General features: G+C 35.4%; 1 protein-coding gene across 1 annotated transcript in view; it reads right to left on the bottom strand.

Annotated features, from left to right (window-relative positions):
- Nucleotides 1–27,345, bottom strand: part of Dach2 (dachshund family transcription factor 2) — a 178,430-nt gene that overhangs the window by 84,148 nt on the left and 66,937 nt on the right. The window contains exon 3 of the mRNA XM_021234648.2: nucleotides 17,852–18,024. Within this exon, the coding sequence (XP_021090307.1) occupies nucleotides 17,852–18,024 (173 nt within the window). The remainder of the gene's footprint in view (nucleotides 1–17,851; nucleotides 18,025–27,345) is intronic.

The raw sequence follows: 27,345 nt of genomic DNA, 5'->3' as shown, positions 1-27,345 counted from the left end.
AGCACTTTTGTGGTTTAGAGGGATGTATGAGCAAGGTCAGCAAGATTTATGGAGCCCTTAACCAACAGATCCTTCCAACATGGGAAAGCATGGAAGTTCATACATCAAAAATCCAACCCGGCCTGGAATATTTGGTAATATATGGTTTCCACATAGCAGGAATGTATGAACATACACTTGTTCACACAAACACACATCAGTGAAGATAATTTCCTATGTGAGGATTAAGAGGTGACTGAGTAATTAAGAGCACATGCAGTTCATTCTGTGGATGTTGGGCTCAATCTAACACCCACATTATGGCTCCTGACTGTCTGTAATGCTAGTCACAGGGAGTCTGACACTCTCTTTGGGCTTCCATAGACACCAGGCACACACATCATATGCAGACAGACATACATGCAGGAGAAACATCTATAAGTGTAAATATAAATAAAATGAAAAAAATATTAATTCTGTATGTGAGACCAAATTCTTGATTTTAGTGTATTTTAATATTAATAGTCTTAGGCCAGAAAATGCAAATAATTCAGTGATACTCTTCCAACTCTAAGAATGAAAATACATAATTATGTCTATTTTCATTGATCTCCTAAAAATGGAAAATAAGAGTTTAGCAACTACTGTGAAAATTATAACTGAATAACCTACAACAGTGTGTAGTTATATAAGGAAACACACACCATTATTACATTATTATCCTACTATAATACGAGTGGAGTGTTTTCAATGATTAAAATTGTTGATGACTTGAAAAAACAGGATAATCCAACTGACAATGATATTAACCTTTTCCAGTGCTTTGTAAACATTATAACTCATAATGAGGGAGGGATAACTTTGGTTGGAATGTAAAATGAAAAGAAATCCAATGATCTACTATTGCCTTCCCCTTAACACATCTCCTTCCAATAGCTTCTTTCTAGTTTCCTGAAATCCACTTATCTGAATGTTACACATAGAAAATTTGAAGTTAGGATCCAGTTATGAGACAAAACATGAAATACCTGTCTTTATGGAAATGTGTTACCTTACTCAATGTATTTTCCTTTCTGTCCCTTTACCTGCAAATTCCTGATTTTACTTTTCTTTGTAGGTGAGTAATATTCTGCTCTGTAAGTGTACCACTTTTCTCTTATTTGTTCATTTGTTGATGGACATCTAGGCTGACTTCATTTCCTAACTATTATGAACAGAATAGCATTAGATATGATGAGTAAATGTCTCTGTTGTAGGGTATTGAGTCATCAATTTTATTCAGTTTGTCAGAGATAATTCTAGATTATCTCTAGTGGTTGAGGTCGATTTTATTCAAACCCACAGAATATAAGGGTTTTCCTTTCACATTATCCTCACTAGTGCTTGTGGCTCTTTCCATTCTTTATTTATTATTTTATAAAACGATCTTTTTTATCTTACATACCAATCCCAGTTCTCCCTCCTTGCCCTCTTCTGACTCTCCCAACATTCCCACCAACCCCATTCACCCCTCAGACAGAGTGAGGCCTCCCATGGGGAGTCAACCAAGTCCATTACATACTTTGAGGCATGACCTAGGCTCTCCCCCCCACACCTGTGTAACTAGGCTGAAAGAGTATCCCTCCATAGGGAATGGGCTCCCAAGGCCCATTCATGCACTAGGGACAAATACTGATTACAATGCCAGCGGCTTCATAGACTGCCCAAGACCCCCAACTGACACCCAAGTTCACTGGGCCTGCTAAAGTCTTATGCTGGTTCCCTAGTTTCCAGAGTGGGGTCCCTGGGCTCCTCTTGCTTAGGTCAGCTGTTTCTGTGGGTTTCCCCAGCATGGACTTGACCCCTTTGCTCATCACTCCTCCCTCTCTGCAACTGAATTCCAGGAGTTTGGCTCAGTGCTTAGCTGTGAATCACTGCTTCTGCTTCAATCAGCTACTAGATGAAGGCTATACTATATGGTGGCATTAAGGTAGTCATCAATCTCAGTATAGGGGAAGGATATTTAAGGTGGTCTCTCCACTATTGCCTAGATTCTTATTTGGCATCTTCATTGTAGATCCCTGGAGATTTCCCTAGTGCCAGGTTTCTCTTTAAGCCCATAATGGTTCCCTGTATTAAGGTATCTCTTTCTTTGATCTCTTGTGTTCTTCCCCCAATTCAACCTTCCTGATCCCCCATGGTCTCCTTCCCTCTCAACATCAAATTAATGGAGAGAAACTCAATGTTTTTCTTCTAAAACCAGGAACAAGACAAGGTTGTTCACTCTCTCCATATCTCTTCAATATTGTACTTGAAGTTCTAGCTAGAGCAATAAGACAACAAAAGGAGATTAAGGGGATATGAATTGGAAAGAAAGAAGTCAAATTTTCACTACTTGTAGATGATATTACAGTTTACATAAGTGACCAGAAAATTCCACCATGGAACACCTACAGCTGACCAACACCTTCAAAAAAGTGACAGGATACAAGATTATCTCAAAAAAATCAGTAGTCTTACTATATATAGATGATAAATGGGCTGAGAAAGAAATCAGAGAAACATCACCCTTTATAATAGAAACAAACAACATAAAATATCTTGAGTTAATGCTAACCAAACAAGTGAAAGACCTATATGACAAGAACTTTAAGCCATTAAAGAAAGAAATAAAGAAGATATCAGAAAATGGAAAGATCTCCAATGCTCTTGGATAGGTAGGATCAACACAGTAAAAATGGAAATCTTGCCAAAAGCAATCTATAGATTCAATGCAATCTCCATCAAAATCCCAGCACAATTATTCACAGACCTTGGAAGAACAATGCTCAACTTTATAGGGAAAAAAATCCAGGATATCCAAATAGTCCTGTACAATAAAGGGAACTTCAGAAGGCATCACCATCCCTGACTTCAAGCTCTACTACAGAGATATATCAATGGATGCAGCTTGGTATTGGCACAAAAAGAGACAGGTAGACCAATGGCGTCAATAAGGCAAACCAACAGCCTATAGAGTGGTAAAAAATCTTTACATACCACACAGCAGACAGAAGGCTAATTTCCAAAATATACTAAGATCTCAAGAAAATAGACATCAAAATACCGAATAATTCAGTTTAAAAATGGCTTACACACATAAATAGAGTTCTCCACAGAGGAATCTTGAATGGCTGAAAGATGTTTAAAGAAATGTTCAACTATCTTAATTTTCAGGGAAATGCAAATCAAAACAGCTCTGAGATAACATCTTACACCTGTCAGAATAGCTAAGGTGAATAACATGGATGATAACTTATGCTGGACAGGATGTGCAGTAAGGGGAACACTCCTCCATTGCTGGGGGTATGCAAATGTATATAGCCACTTTGGAAATCAGTAAGGTGGTTTCTCAGAAAATTGTAAATCAATCTATCTCAAGATCTAGCAATACAACTCTGGGGCATATACCCAAAGGATGCACACTCAAACCACAAGGAGATTTGCTCAGCTGTATTTATATCAGCTTTCTGCACAACAGCTTGAACTTGGAAGCATCCTTGATGCCCCTCAACTGAGAAAGGACAAAGAAAATGTGGTATATTGATTTACACAATGGAGTGATACTCAGTGTTATAAAATAATGGCATCATGAAATTTTCAGGTAAATGCATGGAAAGAGAAAAAAACCTGAGTGAAGTAACCCAGTCCCTGAAAGACAAACACGGTATGTACTCATTCATAAGTGGATATTAGGCATAAAGCAAAGGATAATCAGCCTACAGTCTAAAACTCCAGCGAAATTAGGTAACAAGGAAAACCATAAGAGAGAGACACATGGATTCCCCTGGAAAGTGGCAATAGATAAGATCTCCTGAGTAAATCGTGGAAAATGGCTAGAGGGGGATGGTGGAAGGGAAGGGTGAGGGAAGCAGGTCAGGGAAGGAGAACAAGGGGGAAGAAGATGGTACAGTTGGGGTAAGGACAGAGAGGGAGAGCCAGGAAAGAGACACCTTGATAGAGAGAGCCATTAAGGGGCTAGTGAGAAACCTGGCACTAGTGAAAATTCCAGGAATCCACCCCAGCTAAGAATCTAAGCAATAGTGCAGAGTGTGCCTGAATTGGCCTTCCCATGATATCAGGTTGATGACTTAATTATCATCGTAGAACCTTCATCCAGTAACTGATGGAATCAAATGCAGAGATCCAGAGCTAAGACTGGGCCAAGCTCCAGTATAAGAGATGGAGGAGCAACAATATGAGCAAAGGGGTCAAGACCATGATGGGAAAACCCACAGAAACAGCTTACCTGAGCTAATGAAAGCTCACTGACTCTGGAATCACAGCTTAGAAACCTGTATAAGATAAAACTAAGCCCTCTGAATGTGGTTGAAAGTTGTATGGGCTGGGCAATTTATGGGGCCTCTAGCAGTGGAACCGAAATTTATCCCTAGTGCATGAACTGGCTTTTTGGAGCTCATTCCGTATGGAGGGATACCTTGCTCAGCCTAGATACTTCCCTACATAATGTGACAAACTTTGATGATCTTCCATGGGAGGGCTCACACTCATTGAGGAGTGGATGGGGATGGGATAAGGGGACAGTGGGGGGGGAATGGGAAAACAGGAGGGAAAAGGAACTGGGTTTGGTATGTAAAATAAGATTGTTGTAAATTTAAAGAAAAATTAATTTACAAAAAGAATGTCAATATTTGCATTTTCATCATGGAAGACCAAGCTACAAAAGTATTGCTTTGCTAATTAGTATCCATAGCTAACTGGCCAAAGTTTTCACTAGTCCAACATGTCCCACCAGGCTCCACTGTATAATTCTAAACTCATAGTTAAACAGTTGGTCATGGGTAAATTGAGTGACTCAAAAAGGATAATAATAAAATAATATGAATGTGTGAGGAACAATTAGGGAGGAGGGGGCTTGTCAACCTGAGAGTCAGATAAGAGGGATAGTCTGAGAGTAATTAGAATTCATTATACAAACACTTGAATTTTTAAAGAACAAATTTAATAAAAGTTATAAAAAGGATAGTAAAAATTTCCCTAAAGCATTCTGAAGTCAGGTTTTTTAGATCGCAAATAACTTTAGAGAAGTCCAGCATCATATATCAACTTACAGTTAGGAGTGCTTCAAAAATCTTTCTGGAAATAGAAGGTTAATTTCCCCCAAATAATGATAGCTCTATGAACAATTTCTTCTTTGCAAGTGAACACAACCATTTTTCAGTCCCATAATCAGTATGCATCTATTTAGATACTTAACTGCAATGTGCTCTGGTTCATTAGGTGGCTACTGTTGTGTCTCAGTCTAGTTTAAATTTCACAGCAAGTTAATCTGTTTTATTACAAATGAGAATGCAAGTGATAATGTCCTTACCACTTTCCAAATATAGGGTTAACAGTATTTGAGACCAATCAATAAGGGCATTTAAAAAGAAGATTGTAAATCTAAAACTCTAATCATTTTTTACTCATTGATGACTTCATTTTATGTGTCATTTATGACTTTTACAACCCTGTTCCTCCTCATGTATTTCATTCACATCCCATCAAAAACAGCTGTAGCTCCTGAAAAGCACTGCTGAATTGTCTAGATTCAAAACAGCAATGAAGAATTTCTGAAATCAGCTTATTAGCACATAATTAAAACCTTATTTTTCCTACAATTAGTAAAATTAACCATAGCTTTAACCATAACTCTAATTATAACAAAATGTATATAGTTCAATAGTTAGAAATAAAAGGAAAGCATCATTGTAAGAAATAACATGCCATTTCATCATTTTGAGACGTATCAGAAATGGACAAAGAAGACATGTATCCTATCAAATAGTTTGAAATTATATTGATTACTCAAACAGAGGAGAAATTCTTACAAGATTCATTTTTACAGGGTTCAGCACAGGTAAAATTTGTAAAATTTACCCTGTTAGCACTAAAATATGTGTTATTTCATGGAGACCATTTACTTCATCTCAATACACCCTTTTACTTCTTTGGAAATGTGGTAGTATACCCAAAAGTTATATATGTTTCATTCCTTTTTAATGATAACTACCTCATTTTTGATCTTTTCATTCTGATACTTAATTATATCAGTTATTTAAAGCATTCAATGGAATTTTGTAACATATAACTTTCCCTTTCACTTTATTTAATTTGAGTTAAACTTGAAGCATAATAACTTTTCCAAATGTTAATCTATTAATGAGTTCCTAAAGGATTTAAAGGTATTTCACTACTTAGGGGGTGGCTTTTGGAAGTTTATCTGAATGCCAGATATTTATTTCTACAATTGTCCTGATATTTTATATGTGGTTGACATGATCTTTCCCTATTGTCACTACAGGTCTACAGAAACAGAACAGCTTGAAACTTTACAGACCTTACTAATAAAACCAAGAAGGCGATGTAAAATGTTTGATGTTCATTGTTGCTGCTCATTTAGATTAGCACTAATTCTAGGTTAGAATTTCATACCTAGACAGTTGACAGTTAAAGTAATAAAATCAGTATATTATATGGATCTTCATACATACACTAAGTATGTGTTTCACAATCATAAATTCACTCCTTTATATAAATTGCATAAATGGGCACATCATTTTTCACAAACTTAGAAGAAAATAGGGTAGGATTCTATTGGGGAGAAATAGAAAAAGGTGCCATTTGGTAATTGTGAATTTCCCTATTCTAGGATTGAACTTATGAATATGTATATATGTATAGGTATCTAATAATTTATGAAACAAAAAGATAAGAATCTTTTACCTGCACAGGTGGCTAAATAATTTACAACTAAGAAATAATTTAGATAAATTTTTAAATGTGCACACTCTGTCGAACCTATGCTATGTTTGGATAAAGGGCCCTCTCACTATTCCTGAGTGATCCTGGAAGAGGATGACAGATTAAGGGAATCAATATCTGTTCATAGCATGTAAATGGACTCAAGTGGCAGAATGCATATTCAGTGGAAAATGCATGACTTCTAAATTATGTTGTGGACTTGGAACTCTGCCACTCACCCAAACAAATAAACTAACAAACAACCCTCTTTTCAGATCCAGTGTATCGTCTCGTGTTCTAAAAGATAGTAATAGCTTTGTTTTTCTAAAGAACACAGAATAAGATGTAAGTAGTGAATTTCAGTAAATTCGAATAATCACAAGAAACCCAGTGTTGACTAATTTTAATACCAGATGTTCACATATTAATGCCACTGCCTTGTGACCATTTCCTATCAATTCATTAATTGCCAGCTGCTCAGCCAAACTAGAAACACAGCTAAGCAGATGATATTGGTAAACAGCCAGATATCTGCTTTCTTCTTCTTCCATTTTTTTTTTTGCTTTCTTAAATTCCTTAGATTTATCAGAGAAAACTATGGAAAAAATGGCATTGCAAAGCTTCTGACAAATGCAGAAAATAATATATAAGACAGCAGGGTCTCAATCATGGCATATGCCTATGTAGTAGTCATGATGTTTGCTTTCAGAATTTTGCTACATACAGTGATATATAATACTTGCCAGACTAATTATCATAATACAATTTCCAATTCAGGCTATGGTTATATTACTTATTACCTACAAATGCTAATAGCTGAGCTGACACTAAAAGGGTCTGAGCCAGAACTGAAATCTACTATGTGCCTGGCATAGCAACATTCCCAAAATAGTTTCTGACAAAATAACAAGAACAGTTAAAGCAAACATTTGTTTTCCACTTTTGGAATTAAAGCATGTATTGCTGATTATTGACATTGAAAAAATTTGCCCAAGATTAATAAACATTAAGTTCTTAACCTTAATACAAATATGCTTTGAGTTCCTTATAACTCTTATGGATACATGGAAGACCTATGGTTGTTATATGACATGCAGGTGCCTAACCTCTGAAATAAAGCCTAAATAGTCCAAATGATAATTGGATATTTATTTAATAGTCCATTGGATAATTATTTAAGGTAAATTAACACTCACATCAACCTTTTCTTTCCTTTTTTATTTGACATTTTCAAACATTTATATAATTTTACTAGTATTTAACCCACATTCTTCCGATTTCACTCAAACCCTTCTGTTCCTCCTACTTCCATGATTTCATTTAATTAGTCTTTTGTACAGGATGAGTTGAAGGTTATCTACTGCAGCAATGAGAACTTTTCAGGGAATATGTCATTGAAGAAACTGCTAGTAGTCCATCAGGGAAAGGAGCAGATCAACTTTTTTTATTTGTTTTTTTTATATTTTATTTTTTATTTTTAAATTTAAATTTAAATTAGAAACAAGGCCACTTCACATGTCAATTCCAGGTCCCTCTCCCTTTCCATCCCCTCCTCCAGTGCCCTCCCACCAACCCCTCCAATATCCCCTCAATTCTTCAGGGAGGGTGAGGCCCTCCATGGGGGTGTCCATAGTCTGTCATTTCATCCAGGGCAGGGCCTAGACCCTCCCCCAAGAGTCCAGGCTGAGAGAGCATCTCTCATTGTTGGATACTGTCTACTACCCAAGGCTCAATAGATTTCCTAAGCCTCCTCATTGACACCCACATTCAGGGGGTCTTGATCAGTCCCATGTTGGATCAACTTTTATATTGGTATGTGTGCACTTGGACTGGGGAAATGACTCAACAGTTAAGAGAATTTACTTCTTTTTCAGAGGAACCAAGTTTTGATCCTAGCTCCTAGGTCAGATAGAATACAACTGCCTGTAACTCCAGTTTCAAAGATATCTACAGCCTCTTCTCTGTGTAGGCAGCTGTATACATATACCCACACAGACACAGATATGCACATACATAATTAAAATGAAATCTTAAAAAGTACTGTACTTGGGAGGCAGAGACAGCTGGATCTCTGTGAATTCGAGGCCATCCTAGTCTGAAGTAATTACCAAGACAAGAGAGAGGGACCCATTCATGAAAATAAGCCTAATGGGTAAGAAACATATACACACATACTAGTAAGGGATCTCTCATAAGAACCTACTAAAGGGAAGTTGTTCTGATGTAGTGTCGTTATAGGTCATATTAGTTATGACTTATTACTATATTCACTATACATTATAAAACATAATAAATTAATATTGCCTAATACATACTAAGCACCATATACCAAGCATTGCTTCAAGAGTGTTTACAAATTTTTTATCTTTTAGTATTATGTTAATGCTCAGTTTATAATCCTTATTTTATTGTAAGCTTAGGCAAACTAAGACACAGAGAGATTAACTAATTTGACTCAAGTCACATGACAAACATTGATAATAACAGGATTTATATTCATACAAATAGCTATTGTCCTATACAGTCTTGCAAGAAACCTATTCATTATTGAGTCTTACTTAACTAGCAATGAGCAATGCCTAACCTCCTAAATGGTATTAAAATATGAAAGGCATTTTATTGTCATATATGCATTTCATTTTCACATTCTTCAAGTTTTATGTAGTTATTACCCCTGGATTGAAACAGTACATCTGGGAATATTTAGGGTTATAAGACACAGGAAGGAAACAAAACTCATGAAGTTCATGAAGTAAGATTGGAAGGGTTCCTTCCAAAAGGATACTTAATTAGTTAATGGCTGCTGGTGAGAATAGATTCTCTAATCAACTTATCTGTCTGTAAATTGTGATGGGAGCTTTAGATTTAGAGCTTTCTTGTCACCTGTGCTGTGGTGTATTCCTCAGTAACAAAGCTGATAAATAACCCCTCAGCTGCACTTCTATAAATCAACCCATTAAATTGAACAGTTCCTTAAGTAAGTTTTGAGGGATAACTTGTTAATTTATTTGGTTCTTTATGAGTGACCATCCTCTCTGAGATAAATATTTATATCTCCTGGGGGGGTGGTGGAATCACATAACACAGATAGTGCCCAAACACAGTCTGACAGAACCAAATATAAACTGGGTAAGATGGCTACATGATCCATGGTTGCTATATCCAACTGATGGTGATCGCTATAAGGGGGGTAAAGCCATCCTGGATCATCTCAACATGTCTACCTTTGTTCCACATGGTATGGAAAAACATGCTTTCTTGTTGTAGTTGTTGCTGTATTCTGTGTGTTGATTAACCACATCAGAGAGTTGTGTGTTGTTCAGGAAAACTAGATAGCACCTTCTTTATGATTGGAGTTGTACACCACCTTGATTAGTGTATCCTAACACATTAGTATTAGAAAGCCTTGAAAACAAACAGATCAGCGATTAGAGAATATACTGCAGTCCCTAAGAGTAGCACATATAAGACAAGATTGCTGCTAAAACACTGCTGCAGTTGTGACTGTATAGCCATTGTAGTGCGTAATATGATGCATAATTAAGGTCTCACCCTCCCTGGGGAAAGGAGTGGGGATTGGGGAAGCAGGGGATGGGGGATTGGTGGGAGGGCAAGGGAAGAGGGGAGGGAGAGGGAGAGGGAGCTGGAATTGACATGTGAAGCAACTTTGTTTTTAATTTAAATTTAAAAATAAAAAAGGCAAAAAAAGGTTAAGATGGCAACCTGTTGGGAACTCTCTCACTGTGAAAAGGAGAGATTATAATGGGAAAAGCCATATGAGTAACATATTCTGTGTTAAAGTGTTCTTTCTCAGAATCTAAAACTTGGAATTTATAGGAAGGGATAAATAGCAAATAAGAAGAGACAAAGGTAGAAATTTTCAACAATCCCCCCTCACATATGACCTATACAATAGAAGAAAGGGCAACCTATGTTTGAACATAAAGAGGGGTGCCTTAATAATGACCCAGTATAGGACACCCAATACAAGGAGTGTTCTACATCTTAACTGAAGATAATGGAGATAGACAGACATTACTTAGATAGAGAACTGGGCATGACAGAGGCAGCATTTAATGCTCAGGTCACTGCCCCTGATGGGAATGTGTGAAAAAGACAGTTAAGAAATAAGTTAATTCAACAGAATCCTAGGCACTGTCTATTTTAGTGGCTTTCTTGATCCCAGTGATGGGACGTTATCATTATTAGGTAGGAAAAGTTTTGGTAAATCTGAGTGACTTAGACTTCCATGTAATTTGCTTCCATAGTATGCTAAGGCAATCAGAAAAACATAAAAAATAGAAAGCCAAGCAACAGGATTTGTCTGGGTCACTTGAAAGCAAATATGACATGACTTGGCAAGACTTACGTTGAGCTGGAGGCAGGGAGAATATTACAGAAAGAAAAAAACAGTGCTGTTAAACTTAAATAAGAGTTTGTATATAAATAAAAATTCATAAATGGTGCAAATGTAAAGGATTAATCATATCCCAGTGATGAGTAGTTATGTGCATTTGCCTACTTCAGATAGGTATACTGGAATTTTTGATTGAGCATATGAAACTCACAGAAATTGTGTCTAAGTAATAGGTTTCAGTTATAGCCAATGCAGAATCCCACACTCTTGTCAGACCCAAGAATCCAGCAGAGTGACAGCCACAGCAGGAAAGAGAATTAGCTCATTGCCTCTAGGCTCTGTGCCAAGTCAAGCAGCTTGAGCAGGTCCCACTGAGCCCATCAGAGTTGGATATAGGCATATGAAGGAGGCCCCAAGGCAGCACCCCAGGATAAAGAAGCTGAATGGCTCATGAAAAATGATTACAGATTATAGAGAGCTTAATATGATAAGGCCTGCCATTCACACTGCTACACCTAATAGTGTTCTTTTAATGAACAATTCATACAAGTCATAGAATATTGTCATGCTGTATTAGATCATGTTGATGTGTTTCCTTAGTATTTACTTAGTTGCTGACCCCTGGTATCAAGTGGAATCTGATTGGATTGGATGATAGTCATGCTTCATAAGGCTTGCCCATACCTCTGGTGAAAAGTTTTATTCCATGGAAAGTAAATTTTTAACTTGTGTGGTACGGATTGGGAAAAGCATCTGGCAGAACAGTAGAAGCAGAAGCTTGAAGAGTTTGAAATAATGGATTCCATGAGGGTGAGAAAAGGTACATCCAGGAGCCACTGAGGTGTTAAATTAAACTAGGGTTTAATGACATCTTTAAGAATAAATCTAATTTTGCTCAAATGATATGCTACCATTTGTTTTTGTATCTGTAAATTAGTATAGTTCCCAGTCTTACCAGAGAAGTAACATCTTGAAGTGGATGAGGTTAACACTGAGACTCATAACTAGTCAAAGTGCAGAAAACATGTGTCGTCAGGATGGTCAGCCAAAATAGGACATATAGTTTACAAACACCAGCCCTAAGACTCAGGAACCATCACTGAAGATGGGGTAGGTAGACTGAAGGAGTCAGAACTAGGAGAATACTGCTGAGTAACAATGTCTTCTGAATATGATAGTGTTGTTGCTCCATGAACTCACAGCAGTGGTAGTTGCCTTTGTAAGACAGAGAATATCACAATTTCATCATGGAGAGGGGAGAGGACTTCTGAAGTCCTAATGTACAGCAACACAGATATATGCAGGCAGTGGCTACTGAAGGAAGGAGAGTCAGTTTTCTTTATGCATGTGGTCTCTGGTACATTGTTCATGTTCTAGTGGATAGTCCTACACCCATGTAAATATATAAAGAACTAATTAGACTCAGTATATTGAAAAAAGAAGACACAAAGTTAGAAATGTGTATGTTTGAGATAATCTTGAAAGAGGTGGAGGAATGGAGGGTAGATATGATCAATACACACTATATATGTATGAAATTCTTTTTTATTATATTTTTTTATTCTCCAGATTTATTTTGGTAAAAAAATCAGATATAACCTTTCAAAAATATATGTGTGAAATTCTAAAACACTTAAAAGAAATACTAGGCCGGCGGTGGTGGCGCACGCCTTTAATCCCAGCACTCGGGAGGCAGAGGCAGGCAGATCTCTGTAAGTTCGAGGCCGGGCTGGACCGACAGCCTCCAAAACAATACAGAGAAACCCTGTCTCGTAAAACAAAAAAACCCCAAAAAACAAAAAACAACAAAAAAGAAATACTAAAAGAACACTACTGGCCAAGGAAATTGTTGAGGTTATTGTTAGATTCATAACAGTATTAGAATGTCAGTGCCTACTGCTCAAGATGAAATATCCTTTGGATATAGGACATGGGGACATCAATCATCAACCATGATGGCTAACTTTCAAAGTACTAGGAGATTTCTTCCATGTTGTTATTGTAGAATTTGGCAATAATCCTAATGTAAACTCTGTGTGATGCACTGTTAAAATGCCAGGTAAGATGTGCCTGTTGGCATTACAATGGCAGCCCTTTCATGAATTTTAGAAAAAAACCCTTCCAATAGGATTAATACCATTCCACAGGACATAACTCTTATCTAGAATCATAAAAGAAAAAAAAGCTTGTGAGTAGGGTATTAATTGGTCCCCATGAAGATAGAACTGCTGTTAAATTCAGGTTACATGTCTGTCAACTTTCCTTCTAGATATTTGAATTTATGTCCACAAATTATTCCTGCTGTCACCTTCAATCAGTTATGGGGACCAATTACTTTTTTCAGTGACTGGTATATTGTAAAAACTCATAACTGGCTATATTCCTAAGAACAAGTGACTATTGCTGTGGCATGATGACTAATAGTGAAGGAGGACGCATAGGCAGGCTATCCAGGCAGTGAGTAGGTAGAAGGAGGAATTTAGGGTTGGGAAGAAAAAGAAAGAGATGCCAGAGAGATATCAGGGGCCAGCCAGATAGACATGGGGGAAGCGGGAAAGTAGGACATATAGAAAAGAAAGGTAAAAAGCCCTGAGGCAAAACATAGATGATTAGAAACAGGTTAAATTAAGTTGTAAGAGCTAATGTGGCAGTCCAAACCTAAGACCAACCATTCATTATTAATAATAAGTCTCCATGTCTTTATTTGGAATCTGGTTGGAGGACCAAAGAAAATTCCAACTACAGTTCACAGGTCCCCAAGAAGAATAATACAACAAGGCAGAGATAGATATGCAATCATTTGTACACATTAACAATTTGCTAACCTACATTTATCCTGCATTAAAATTGACAATAACAGAAGAAATAATTCTCTGCAGACTCTTCTTTCTGTGTATTTCAATCACAAGGGTAATTGAAATACACAGGTTCTTATGTGTTTCTTCTTAAACCATTTATTTAATAATTTATATGTTGAGTGTTTTATGGTGTGCGTGTGTGTGTGTGTGTGTGTGTGTGTGTGTGTGTGTGTGTGTGTGTGGTCAGAACATGTATAGAGGTCAGGGGAGAATTTAAGAGAGTTAGTTTAAGCCAATAAATTTTTCTGCAATGATGGAAATCTTGCTTGTTTTTATCTAAAAATATATTAGCCACAAATGTCATGTAGTTGTTGATTAATTGAAATGTGACTAATTGCAAGTGAGGAATTGTGGAATTCATTATGATTAATTGATTAAAATTGAAATAGCAATATGTAGCAAATATCTACTACTTCAGTTATCTGAGATATATAGGGAATATTCTATATAACTAAAATGTATTCAAAAACAATTTCAAAAACTGAACAAATCAATTAAGAACAATGGATATATCATTTCTCATATGTCTATGACTTCAAAACACATCTATGATTTCCTTTTCCTATTGTGAGGAATGAAAGTTTTTCACACTGTGGTGGAAATATTCATATAAATGAAAGAAATCAGTTCAAATAGAATTATGTCCACCCATCTACAAACTTGAGGTCACTTTGTGTTAAAGGGCCAGTTATAAATTATTTTCATAATCAAACTGCTTATTCCTTTTTGTAGATTTTCCAAAGTTTAATGTTATGTTTTGTGAAGAAATACAAATGGATAGGTAAAATGGCTGGAAGTTTATTTTTATTTACCCTAATGAATATCCAGGAAATTAACAGAGATGTTAGTTTGCAAAAGATTTCACATTTTTTTTGTAAGGCTTTAACACAAACATATTCTGTTGTAGTCTATTCCTCCAGAGGCAATATTAAATATTCTATAATTTTGTCATTAATTTCTTTTACTTTTACAGAACATGGGATCAGTCATGGTGAAAATATTTGTGTAATGGAAATTTACTTAAGTCAGTGTGTGTGTGTGTGTGTGTGTGTGTGTGTGTGTTTGTGTGTGTATAAAACAGTGCATTTTGAGAGGTGATTTCCAGGTACACCATTGAATAATAGCTCACACATGAGATCTAGGGAACTGAGCTTGTAAGTCAATGACAGTAATATGAGCTTTTTTATTTGTATATAATATTCAATATAACTTGACTAAGCACATAGGATATTGATAAGCAAATACACTAAATGGCATGTTCAACTGAATCTGTGAGCATTCAAACAACCAACCATTCAGTGTAAAAATATGAAAATAATGTATATTATGGAAAGATTCGCTCAGTCACACCTGTCTCCATCCCATAACATTCATTGCTCTATTTGTGAGATTATAAAAGTACAATATTTCTTCCTCCAGCACTCCCATACAGCCCCATTACTATCAAATTCCTGGTTTCCGTTTTTATAAATTGTTATTACATGCATATGTGTATTCATTTGTAGAAAACTGAACAATGGAGACAAATACAGCATATCAACTTTTAGTAAAATTGCAAGCATAGAGTTGGGAATAAACTGTACATTAGTACATGTAGTTTGGCAAGTGTTCTGTGAATTTTTATGAGTTGAATAGAATTAAGCACACTGAGTTTTGAAACTTGTCTTAGTCCCTCATTTTGTATGTCAAATTTTGATATTACCTGTGTTTTAAACTGATTTTATTAGTAAATCAACCAAGAGATTTTTATGAAGCAAGCCATTGACACAGTGTCTAATATGTAAGTTTGTCATAAAGAAGTCAAATTTCGTAGTAGAACATTTATCTATTAAAATTTGTGATTATGTATAGACAAATGATGAATTTAATTTAGATATTCTGTAAAACAATGAGTTAACACTTATTTACACATATTTGTTAAACTTATAGCAAAAAGTATTGTATGATCGTAAGTGAATAAATGTTGTTTTATTCTAATAGTTTCTACATCCCTTAGGTATTATTATAAAAAAAACTTGTCAATACATAAGCTTGCTCAATGCCCACACAATTTAATACATTGAACATAGATACTGTGCATCATAAAAAAGCTCTTTCAAAGCAATTTCTTTTAAAAATGAAAATAAAGTTCAAAATGTACCTTCTTATACTTAGATATCATATTACCAACTCGGTTTTTCAATACAATTTCCAAATTTTTGTGAGGTTGTTTCTTATTAATGGATAGCCAAATTAAAAATAATGGGAAATGCATCCTATCATTTAAGTAATATCTTTGGGCAATTTGTTCACAAAATCAATTTTACTTCTCAGTTAAAAGTGTGTGAAAATATTAAACAAATAGTACAATCAACACATTAAGAGCTACATATGATAAACAGACTTCTACTTAACCACTGAAAAAATGAGGAGACTTTATAAAAACTATCACTTTTCAAGTTGAAGTCCATCAATTGTAATGCATTTCCTGACATCATATAACCTCCTGTACAAGCTTAATTTCATCGACCTCTCCTCTGAATTCCTCTAATATTTGGTGATTTACATATATTATCCATTAGTTTGCCTTCTTAATACACATTAAATTGAATACTCATTTACCTCATATTTAGGTTGAGAGCTCACGGGAGTTAGAAAATGTATCTTATCTCCCTCATTATATATGAAAGATAAAATATTTTTATAATAAATGAATGGAGAAGGAGTTAATTAATAGACTTGACTGATTGACTCTTCTTCTACCCTTATATCATCTCCTCATCAAAGGAAATAAATATTGGAAAGTATAGTTTATTTGCTATTTGGAACGGAAGAACAAAGCATGAGACAAAATAACAGGAAACAGTAGTAATTATAACATATAATTTATTATTTATCTAATCGCCATATACTTTTGAAAAATTATCATATGTGATTTTGACTGTCTGACAAATTATCAGAAAGATTTCCTTAATATCTATTGTTTTTTTCATTTTATGCTTATATATGTGTAGTCTGCTTGCACAATTGTGTATGCTTTGTACATGTGCATGCACCTGTATCTGCATATGAGTGCATGTGCCTGGGTAGCTCAAGGGTTGTCATCAAATGTCTTTCACTATGTTTCCCTGTTACATTTTCAGACAGCCTCTCACAGAAGCCAGTGCTCACTGACAGGCTAGCATGATTGGACACCATGCTCCACGGATGTGGCTGTCTCTACATTGTCAGCACTCTGGTTACAGAACTTCATGATAATGCTTGGCTTTTTTTATGTGGTATTGGTAATCTGAACTTAGGTCTTCATGCTTGCATGCTAGCACTTCCTCCATTTCCTCAACCCTGCTCTATTGATTTTAGCAAACATTTTGTTCATACTATGTCTATTTAACCAATAGATAAATAGAATAGAACGTTACTGTGATTTTCATTTTATAGTTGAAAAAATACATTTAGGAAAGTTACTTTCATAATTCAGGTCATTCAATCAGTGGCAAAATAGAATTGGGACAAAAGCCTGTCTGAGTGTAAGTAAAGTACTGTTAAGAATACCTTGTAAGTTTCTCTCAAAGTTCAAAAAATTGTACAGTGTTGCATTGCATCACACCACAAATAATAATGTGTTTTCCATCACCCTCGACCCTGTGATTAGTTTGGCTCTACTACCTATACACTGTGCATTTGATTTCAAGACACAATACTTGATTAAAGAGATATCTGTGGCAGTAGAAAGAAAACAAACCCAAACAATAACAAAACCTGGCAGGCCTAGTAAGAAACCAGATTCAAAAATACTGCTCTGCAATGGAGTCAATGATCTATGTGTTATAATTGACGATTTAGTGGTACTACTGATATTTATCAAAGCTTGTATATAATTGATACCTTTGTCTTCTTCAGAAAGGTTAATTCCTACCTTTATAACAGAAGCACCAGCTCTGGAGAGTGGACTGTGAATCTGAGCTGCAGCAGCCATGTTGGCAATAGTATTGAGATGATTCATCTGATTCATTGCCATGGCAACTGATGCGGGAGGTAAGCTGACTGGAAGTAGGGGATGAGGCATCATCATAAATGGCAGATCCAGACCTAAAAGGGACAGTGTTCATTAAAGTTGTTATGTTATAGTGCTATGAAGGTTTTCTAAAGCATCTTCATCCATTATTACTAGCAATTTACAGTGTAATGTATGATAGTGAAATTTTGGGCAATCAACAGAATCAGTAAGATTTTACAATGTTTTATATCTAAAAATATCTTCCTATGTTAACATAATTTCTATTGTGTCACTTTCTTTAACAGTTTTAATAGGTGACTTATTAAGGCAGAATACATATTGCCTAAGATTCAAATTATTACAGAAAATATTTCAATAAAAGGAATGCTTATAACTGCAATTTTAAATCTTTCTTAATAAAGAATAAGTATCATGCTAAAATACAAACCCACTTTTCATTTTATTAGCAAATGTCAGTGTTGTTTAATTTTACCAGGAATTCATTGCTTTCTCCTGAAAGTTGAAGTAATTTCCGTGTGTTTTATATATCTTAAAGAATAACTCTCAAATATTATGCTTTCTATTTGTGATAGTCATAGACATGTCATTAGCTAAAATGTTGCAAACTAAAATAGTTGTCTGCTTAAAGCTTCTCAAGTTGGCACAGTTTAAAAGCATCTTTGAACAGATACAAGACAAAGTTAGGATAACTATATGGATATTAGCATTTTAAAATATATTTAAAAATTGTTCTGCTACAGTACTTTTCCTATTTTGGATAGAGCTCAAAAACAATACTCTTTAACATATGTTATAAAATATCATTACTTATATTTTTACAAATAATTATGGGCTATGGAAATATTATTATGGACAGCACTCATATTGATCCTATGTACAATAAAAAATAGTAATATCTAATTTTTCCTCTGTGCCATTCTTTCATTTTTTCTTTCTTCTCGTATCATAACAAAAAGGGAACAAGAAGCCATTGATATCTAATTTATCAAAACATTAGTAGTAGTAATAATATCACTCAAACATGTGATTCAGGAAACTATTTTCTCCCATTCTGGGAATGTATATGTTATACATAAAATTTTAAAATGAAATCCAACTTAAGTAGACGCTGAAAGGAAGAACTGAATTCAAGTGTGACAGTTGATCTAAAACTGTTAGGAAGTACACTGAGAGCCTAAGGTAGCAAAACACACTTCCAAATTGTAGGCTTTTGCAACACTTAAGTGAATACTGCAATTTTAAAAACTTCCTAAATAATGTATACACCTGCCCCCAATGTTTCTTTTGAAGACAGCAATAAAATGCAATTACTAGAGCTGCCCAAGGGCTAAAAGATTCCCAGAAATTTAAATTATATATGAAACTCAAAGAAAAGGAATGCATTTGGACTCCTTATGAGTAGATGCCACATAAGATACATTAAAGGTCCCTATCCTTATTGGCTTACAGCATTCAACTTTTAAATACATTTTAGGAACAATTTAGCACACTAATATATTAGCTATAAAAGATTTTTCTTGGGATTATTAAGTTATCAGAAAAGTCTCAGCAGAAGAATAACAACATTGACTTCAAAATGGCCTTCTCTACTATATGCATGTATTTTTTTCTCAATGGAATAGTAACAATGAGTCTATTTCAATTGATACTTTCTTTCTACTACATTTCTATATAATCTACAACAATCTTTGGAAGTTATTGTTATTGAATTTACTTTTAAGCTTATATTTATAGATTGATATATAAACAGTTGTATAATTATGGGTATAAAGTGAAATCACAATGATGTCTTGAATGTGGAAAACAAACATTCAACCTATTCACATGCTTAAACACTTAAAATTCTGAAGTGTATTATGCTAAATGAAATAAACTAGACACATAAATATCACATTATATCACTCATATGTAAAAACTCAAAGTAAAATTTTCTTGTTAGTCATATAAAATTACTTGCAAATATATGTGTTTGTATACTTTACTAATATATTTTAAGCTGTCGTGATAGAGTATTTAGTAACATATGATAATTAATTATTAGTATTCACCTTTATCCTAAAAACCATTACCTAATTTTACATATAGCGAGCATCAATAATCTCAAAAGGCTCTCTCCACAAATTCAAAAACATTTTAGACCTTGATTCTTATTTATATACACAGTATTTTAGTCACAAATTAAACAATAAAATAAACTTTGATATCAATGACTTCTTTATTATTATTTAATAAGCTTTAGTTCAATTTATACTTCTTCAATGATGCAATAATCTTTTATCATTTTCAAATGACATTCCAGCATCACCCAGAAGCCATCTGGCCACATCAAGGAATGTGCTTACTAAGTTCAATTGACATACAAACTGTATGCAAACTACAAACAGAATTTAGCGGTGAATTGACAGTTTTAAAATACAATTCAACAAATATTTTTTTGTTGTTGTTGTTTTGTTTTTCGAGACAGGGTTTCTCTGTGGCTTTGGAGGCTGTCCTGGAACTCGCTTGGTAGTCCAGGCTGGTCTCGAACTCACAGAGATCCGCCTGCCTCTGCCTTCCGAGTGCTGGGATTAAAGGCGTGCGCCACCAACACCCGGCCTTAACAAATATTTTAAATAACTATGAAGGACTTACAAGTGACACTTTTAGAGCCCGACCTGAAATAACTAATTATCAATCAACTATAATTCCTTGAACACAAGCTAAAATTACCAGCCAGATTATTTCTATTGAGTCTTTCCATTTCTACAGTGATATCATACAGGAATTCCTTCAATAACAATTTCTTATGTCCCTGGTTATTCTTCCTAAGCCATTCCACTTACTCCTCCACTCCAATTTGTACACTTCCAATGACTACTTATTACCACTAGAATAAAGCACAACTTCCATGAATTTGATTATTGCATTTGTAGTTTTAGTATCTCATTATGTTTTTGCATGGGTTCTTCACTCTATGCCCATAGTACTATTTATATTTCTCTCCAGAGGTAACTCACCATAACATTATACCACATAGATGACTGTCTCCGGAATTATATCTCTAACCCAACTCAATACAACAAAAATAATTTTTTTCATGACAATATTTGAAGCAGGTTTTATTGTCCCCACTTTATATTTATATTTATTTATTTGATTGATACACCAATATATCAATTATTTTTATTTTCATGGTCATATCTTTGTTATTGTGTGTAAAGTATATTACTGTATTCAAAAACCCCTAGAAATTTTTGCTTCTAATATTTTCATGGTTTTGGCATTTGTGCTTACAACTGTGATCCATTCTTAGTTAATTTTTGTTAAGATTGTATGGTCTTGTCTTAGAGTCAATGATTTATTTTTGTATGGGGATTTCCACTTGCTCAGTGTCATTTGCTAAAACAACTACTCTATGCATTTCTGTGCTTTCTCCTTCACTAAATAATAACTGATGACATTTATGCAGGCATGTTTCTGACTATACTATCCTACATTTTTAAACCACAAGGTGTGATACTCTCAGTCCACTGACTATGTTAGTCTTCTCCATTGCATTGGCTACTTTTGATATCTGATTTCTGTATACATATTGAAATTAGTGTGTGAGTAAGCGCAAAATAATTTCCTTACATTTCAACCATGATTGTATTGAATCCGTATTTGAAATTGGGAAGAACTGACATTAAAGTGATAATAAGCCTTTTTTCATGAACATAGAATGACACTTCATTTGTATGTTGGATGTTTTATCATACATTTGTAGTTTATTTTCTATAGATCTATTATATGCATTCATGTTTTGCTTATGTAAAAATATATTTTTAAATTATAGATTGAAATGGATTATTGACAGAACACAGTAAAGCAACTGGTATTACATAAATTTGTTTACCCTGAAATCTTACCTTATTAGACTAAAGAAAATATTGTGTAATTTATGGTCTGTTTTTCCATACAGAAACATGTCATTATAGATAAGTTTACTTTTCACAATCAATATTATTTTTACATTTCTAGGTTAAATAATTGAATATTATTGAAGATTTTACATTTCATTCATAGTTCCTTTTTATTGTGATGCTATTGATTTTGCCAAGTGACCAATGCTGACCTCATAAAATATGTTAGAAGACCCCTTGATTTCTATATTATTGAAGAGATCATAGATACCTACTGACAATCTTCCCTTAACATTTAATATTCTGCTTTGAATACATCTTGACCTGGAATTATATGTTTTATAAGCATACTAATTATATATTATATATTCAATTCCTTTAATGCATTATAAACACTTTTGAGATTATTTAGTCCTTCTTGGAATAGAATTTCTACAGTGTATCTTTCAAGAAATTTCATCTAGGATATACAAATATATGATAGTTTAGAATATTTTTCTATTTTCACGTAATGATAACTCTGTTTCTGATATTAGAATAACATGTCGTCTTTCTTTTTCTAACCTACTGAGAGGTCTATAAGTAACACTGACCTAGTTAAAGGATTAACTTTCACTTCAATTGCTCATCTAAGCTAAATTTCTGTTTTTAATTTCACCAAATAGTAAAATATTATTTTTAATTATTTAATTATTTATTGTGTATACAGTGTTCTGCCTGCATGCCAGCAGAGGACACCATTCAAGGCGGTTGTGAGCCACCATGTGGTTGCCGGGAATTGAATGCAGGACCTCCGGAAGAACAGTCAGTGCTCTTAACCACTGAGCCATCTCTCCAGCACCTAAAATATTATTTTTTAATTGTTTCCGAATTACCTTGAATTCATTCTATTTATCTTTTTGTAGGAGAAAGTTCAGACATAACCTGGCAATCAGTCTACTGGTATGCTGCACTTCTAAATAAGAAGCATGGCATATCATGCTTATGGATATTCCCAGAGCTCAGAACACTGAACGTGCTATCCAATCGTAGTCCTTAGGCTTCCATGATTTTCGCATGCAATAAAGCACTTCCCTGAAACCATCTCAGGAATCGTCATCTCCACACCCTTTCCCAGCCCACAGGTATTGCTGACTTGTTAGGGGAATGCCATGGTCAGGTCATGATTGCTAGGGCATACTTTTTAGTTTTCTAAACTGGAATGTTCGTTATTTAATATCTTTATTTTTTATCCTTTTATTTATTTAGAAACAATTATTTTACATATAAATCCACCCCCCTTTCTTCTCCTTCCCATCCTCCCATGACTCTACTAACCACCGCCAACACACTGACAACCCTCGCCCTAAGGACAGTGAGGCCTTCCATGGTAGATCATCAAATTCTGTCAAATCATTCGTGGGAGGGCATAGGACCTCCTCCGTGTATCTGGAATGGACTCCTGAAGTCCATTTGTACAATAGGTATAAATACTGATTCCACAGTTAGAGGTTCCATAGGGTGGCCCGGCCTCCCAGCTGGCACCCATATTCAGGGGATTTGGTTCAGTCCAGTGCTGGTTCCCAGCTTTACGACTGGAGTCGTGTCCTCTCACTAGGTCATGTCAGCTGATTCTGTAGGTTTCTCCAGCATGGTCTTGACATCAAAGGCAGCCCCGCCACTACTGCCTAGATAATTAGTTGGGGTCTTCTTTGTGAATCTCTAAACATATGTCTAGTGACAGATGTCTCTTTAAACCTATACTGCCTCCCTCTATTAAGGTATTTGTGTTTTGCTCTCCTTTATTCCTCCCCTGTCTCAGTCTTCCTGATCCCTCTTGTTCTCCTCCCTCCTCTTCTCCCCTTCTCTTTTTCATACCTTCCTCCCCTCTCCACCAGTGCTCCCAATTTGCTCAGGAGTTCTTGTCCCTTTCCCCGTCTTTGAAGGACCATGTATTTTTCTCTTAGGGTGATCTTTGTTTCCTAGTTTCTCAGGTGGTATGGATTGCATGGTGTTAGTCCTTTGCTCTATGTCTAATATACATATATGACTGAGTACATACCATGCTTGTCTGTGACTGAGTTATCTCACTCAGGATGGTTTCTTCCAGTCCCATCCATTTGCCTGCAAATTTCAAGATTTCATTGCTTTTGCTGTTGAGAAATACTGCATTATGTAAATGTACCACATTTTCTCCATCCATTCTTCAGTTGAGGGACATCTAGGTTGCTTCCAAGTTTAGGCTTACACACAGCACTACTATGAACATAGTTGAACATACATCCTTGTTGTATGAACGTGAATCCTTTGGATACAAGCCCAAGAATAGAATTAGTGGATCGTGAGGTAGATTGATGCCCATTTTCCTGAGAAATCTCCATATTGATTTCCAAAGTAGCTGTACAAGTTTGCACTCCCACCAACAATGGAGGAGAGTTCCTCTTTCTCCACATCATCTACAGCACAGACTGTCATTGGTATTTTTGATTTTAGACATTCTGGCTGGCATAAGATGGTATCTCAGAGTTGTTTTCATTTGAATTTCCCTGATGGCTAAGGATGTTGAACACTTTCTTAAGTATAGTTCAGCCACTTTAGATTCCTCTATTGAGAATTCTCTATTTAGATCTCAACCCCACTTTGTAATTGAATTGTTTGATGTTTTGGTGCCCAGCTTCTTCAGCTCTTTGTGTATTTTGGAAATCTGCCCTCTAGAAGATGTGGGACTGGGGAAGATCTTTTCCCATTCTGTGGGATGCCATTTTGACTTCATAACTATGTCCTTTGCCTTAGAGAAGCTTCTCAGTTTTACAAGGTCCCATTTCTTAATTGTTGATCTCAGTGTCTGGGCTAGTAGAATTATGTTCATGAAGTGACCTCCTGTACCAATTCGTTCAAGGGTACCTCCCAATTTCTCTTCTAAGAGGTTTAGTGTGGCTGCATTTATGTTGAGGTCTTTGATCCATATGGACTTAAGTTTTGTGCATGGCAATAAATGTGGATCAATCTGCAATCTTGTACATATCTGCATCTGGTAATGTGAACATTGTTTGTTGAAGATGCTTTCTTTTTTCCAATGTATAGTTTTAGCTTCTTTGTCAAAAACCAGGTGTTTATAAGTGTGTAGGTTAATATCATGGTCTTCAGTTGGATTCCACTTCTCTCCTTGTCTGTTTTTGTGCCAATACAAAGCTGTTTTCATAACTATAGCTCTACAGTAGAGCTTGAAGTCAGGGATGGTGATGCCTCAGTAAGTTCCTTTAGTGGACAGGGTTGTTTTGGCTATCCTGGGACTTTCTTGATCTGTATAAAGTTGAGTATTGTTCTTTCAAGGTCTGAAAAATTGTGTCAGTATTTTGATGGCAATTGCACTGAAACAGTGATTGCTTTTGGCAAGATTTTTTTACTGTGTTGATCCTACCTATCCATGAACATAGGACATCATTCCAGATTCCTGTATCTTCTTAATTTCTTTCTTTAAAGACTCAAAGTTCTTGTTATACAGATATTTTGCTTGTTTAGTCAGTGTTACCCCAAGATATTTTATGTTGTTAGTGGCTATTGTAAAGGATGATATTTCTTTGATTTCTTTTTCAGCCCAATTATCATCTGTATATAGTAGGAGGGCTGCTGATTTTTTTCAGTTAACCTGTATCCTGTCACTTGGCTGAAGGTGTTTATCAGCTGTAGGAGTTCCCTGGTAGAATTTTTCTGGTAACTTAGGTAAGCTCTCATATCTTCTGCAAATAGTGAAAGTTTGACTTCATCCTTTCCAATTTGTATCCCACTGATCTCCGTTTGTTGTCTTACTGCTCTAGCTAGAACTTCAAGTGCACCAGATCTTGTTACAGATGATTGTGAGCCACGATGTGCTGCTGGGAATTGAACTCAGGACCTCTGGAAGAGCAGCCAGTATTCTTTACCTCTGAGGTATCTCTCCAGCTCCTGAAGAAGTATATTCTTTTATGTTTGGATGTAATGTTCTATAAATGTCTGTTAAATCCAATAGGTCACAACTTCTGTTATTTCCTTTGTCCCTTTGTTAAGTTTCTGTCTGGTGGTCCTGTCAAGTGGTGAGAGTGTGGTGTTTAAGTATCCTAATATAAGTGTGTGGGGTTTTATGTATGATTTAAGTTTTAGTAATGTTTCTTTTACAAGTGTGGATGTCTTTTTATTTGGGGGGGGTAATGGTTCAGAATTGAGACTTCATCTTGATGGACTTTCCTTGTGATGAATATGAAATGCCCTTCTTCATCTTTTTTGATTGATTTTAGTTAGAAGCTTAATTTGATAAATATTAGGATTGCTACACCAGCTTGTTTCTTGGATCTATTTGATTGGAAAATCTTTTCCCAACCCTTTACTCTGAGGTAACATCTGTCTTTGAAGTTGAGGTGTGTTTCTTGTACACAGTTTAAGGATGGATTCTGTCTTTGTGTTCATTCTGTTACCCTGTGTCCTTTTATAGGCGAGTTAAGATAATTTATATCGAGGATTATTAATGACAATTTGTTGATAATTTTGTTTCTTTTTGGATTTATTGCTGTTGATGGAATTGTGTGTGGATTCCCCCTTTTTTTCTTTTGGTGTTTGGTAAAGTGGGATTATCTATGTTTTTGTGAATATAGGTAACTTCCTTGGAATGGAGTTTTCCTTCCAGAACTTTCTGTAGGACTGGATTAATGGATATTTATTGTATAAATATGGTTTTGACATTCAATATCTTGTTTTCTCCATCTATAGTGATTGAAAGCTTTGCTGGGTATAGCAGTCTGGGCTGCCACCCATGGTCTCTTATTATTGGTAGAATATCTATCTAGAAACTTCTAGCTTTCAGTTTCCATTGAGAAGTCAGGTGTAATTCTGAATGGTCTACCTTTATATGCTTCTTGTCTTTTCTCCTTTGCTGCTGTTAACATTTTTCTTTATTCTGTAAGTTTGATATTTTGGTTATTAATATTGCTAGGTGACATGTTTTTGTGGTCTAGTCTATTTGTTGCTCTGTAAGCTTCTTGTACATTCATAGGCATGTCCTTTTTTTCTCAAGAGAACTCTTTTTTTCCTTTTTTATTTAAGTTAGAAACAAATTTGTTTCACATGTCAATCCCAGCTGTAGGAGGAAGTCTGATGCCGCCATTAAACATGTGACTTATTAGAGAGGCACATACAGATGAGGTAATAAAAGGGTGGTTTACCACACCGCTAACCACACCCACTTTAGGCAGGACTACGTCACTAGCCAGGCCCACTTTTGGGCATGGCTAGGGGGCGTTATGGGGGAAGGTATAAAAGACAGCACACAGGAAGTCTCGCTCTCTTTTCCTGGAGTTCGGCTTCCGGTTCGGCAGCTGAAAACTGCTTGGCTCCTCTGGGTTTGGTATCTTGTGAGTAATTCCTACAATAAATACTTAGCTTTACTTTCAGTAATTGTGTGTCGCGTATCGTTACAGCGTCCGGTAAAGACTACAGTTTGGTGTCAGAAGTAGGATGATGAATTTCCACGTAGAATGACAAAAGATTTAAAGGAATTTT

The sequence above is a fragment of the Mesocricetus auratus genome, unplaced genomic scaffold, assembly GCF_017639785.1.
Source record: "Mesocricetus auratus isolate SY011 unplaced genomic scaffold, BCM_Maur_2.0 Super-Scaffold_100003, whole genome shotgun sequence".
Taxonomy (NCBI): Eukaryota; Metazoa; Chordata; class Mammalia; order Rodentia; family Cricetidae; genus Mesocricetus; species Mesocricetus auratus.
The sequence above is the reverse complement of the archived record's forward strand: the minus strand, read 5'-3'. Positions and strand labels throughout refer to the sequence as shown.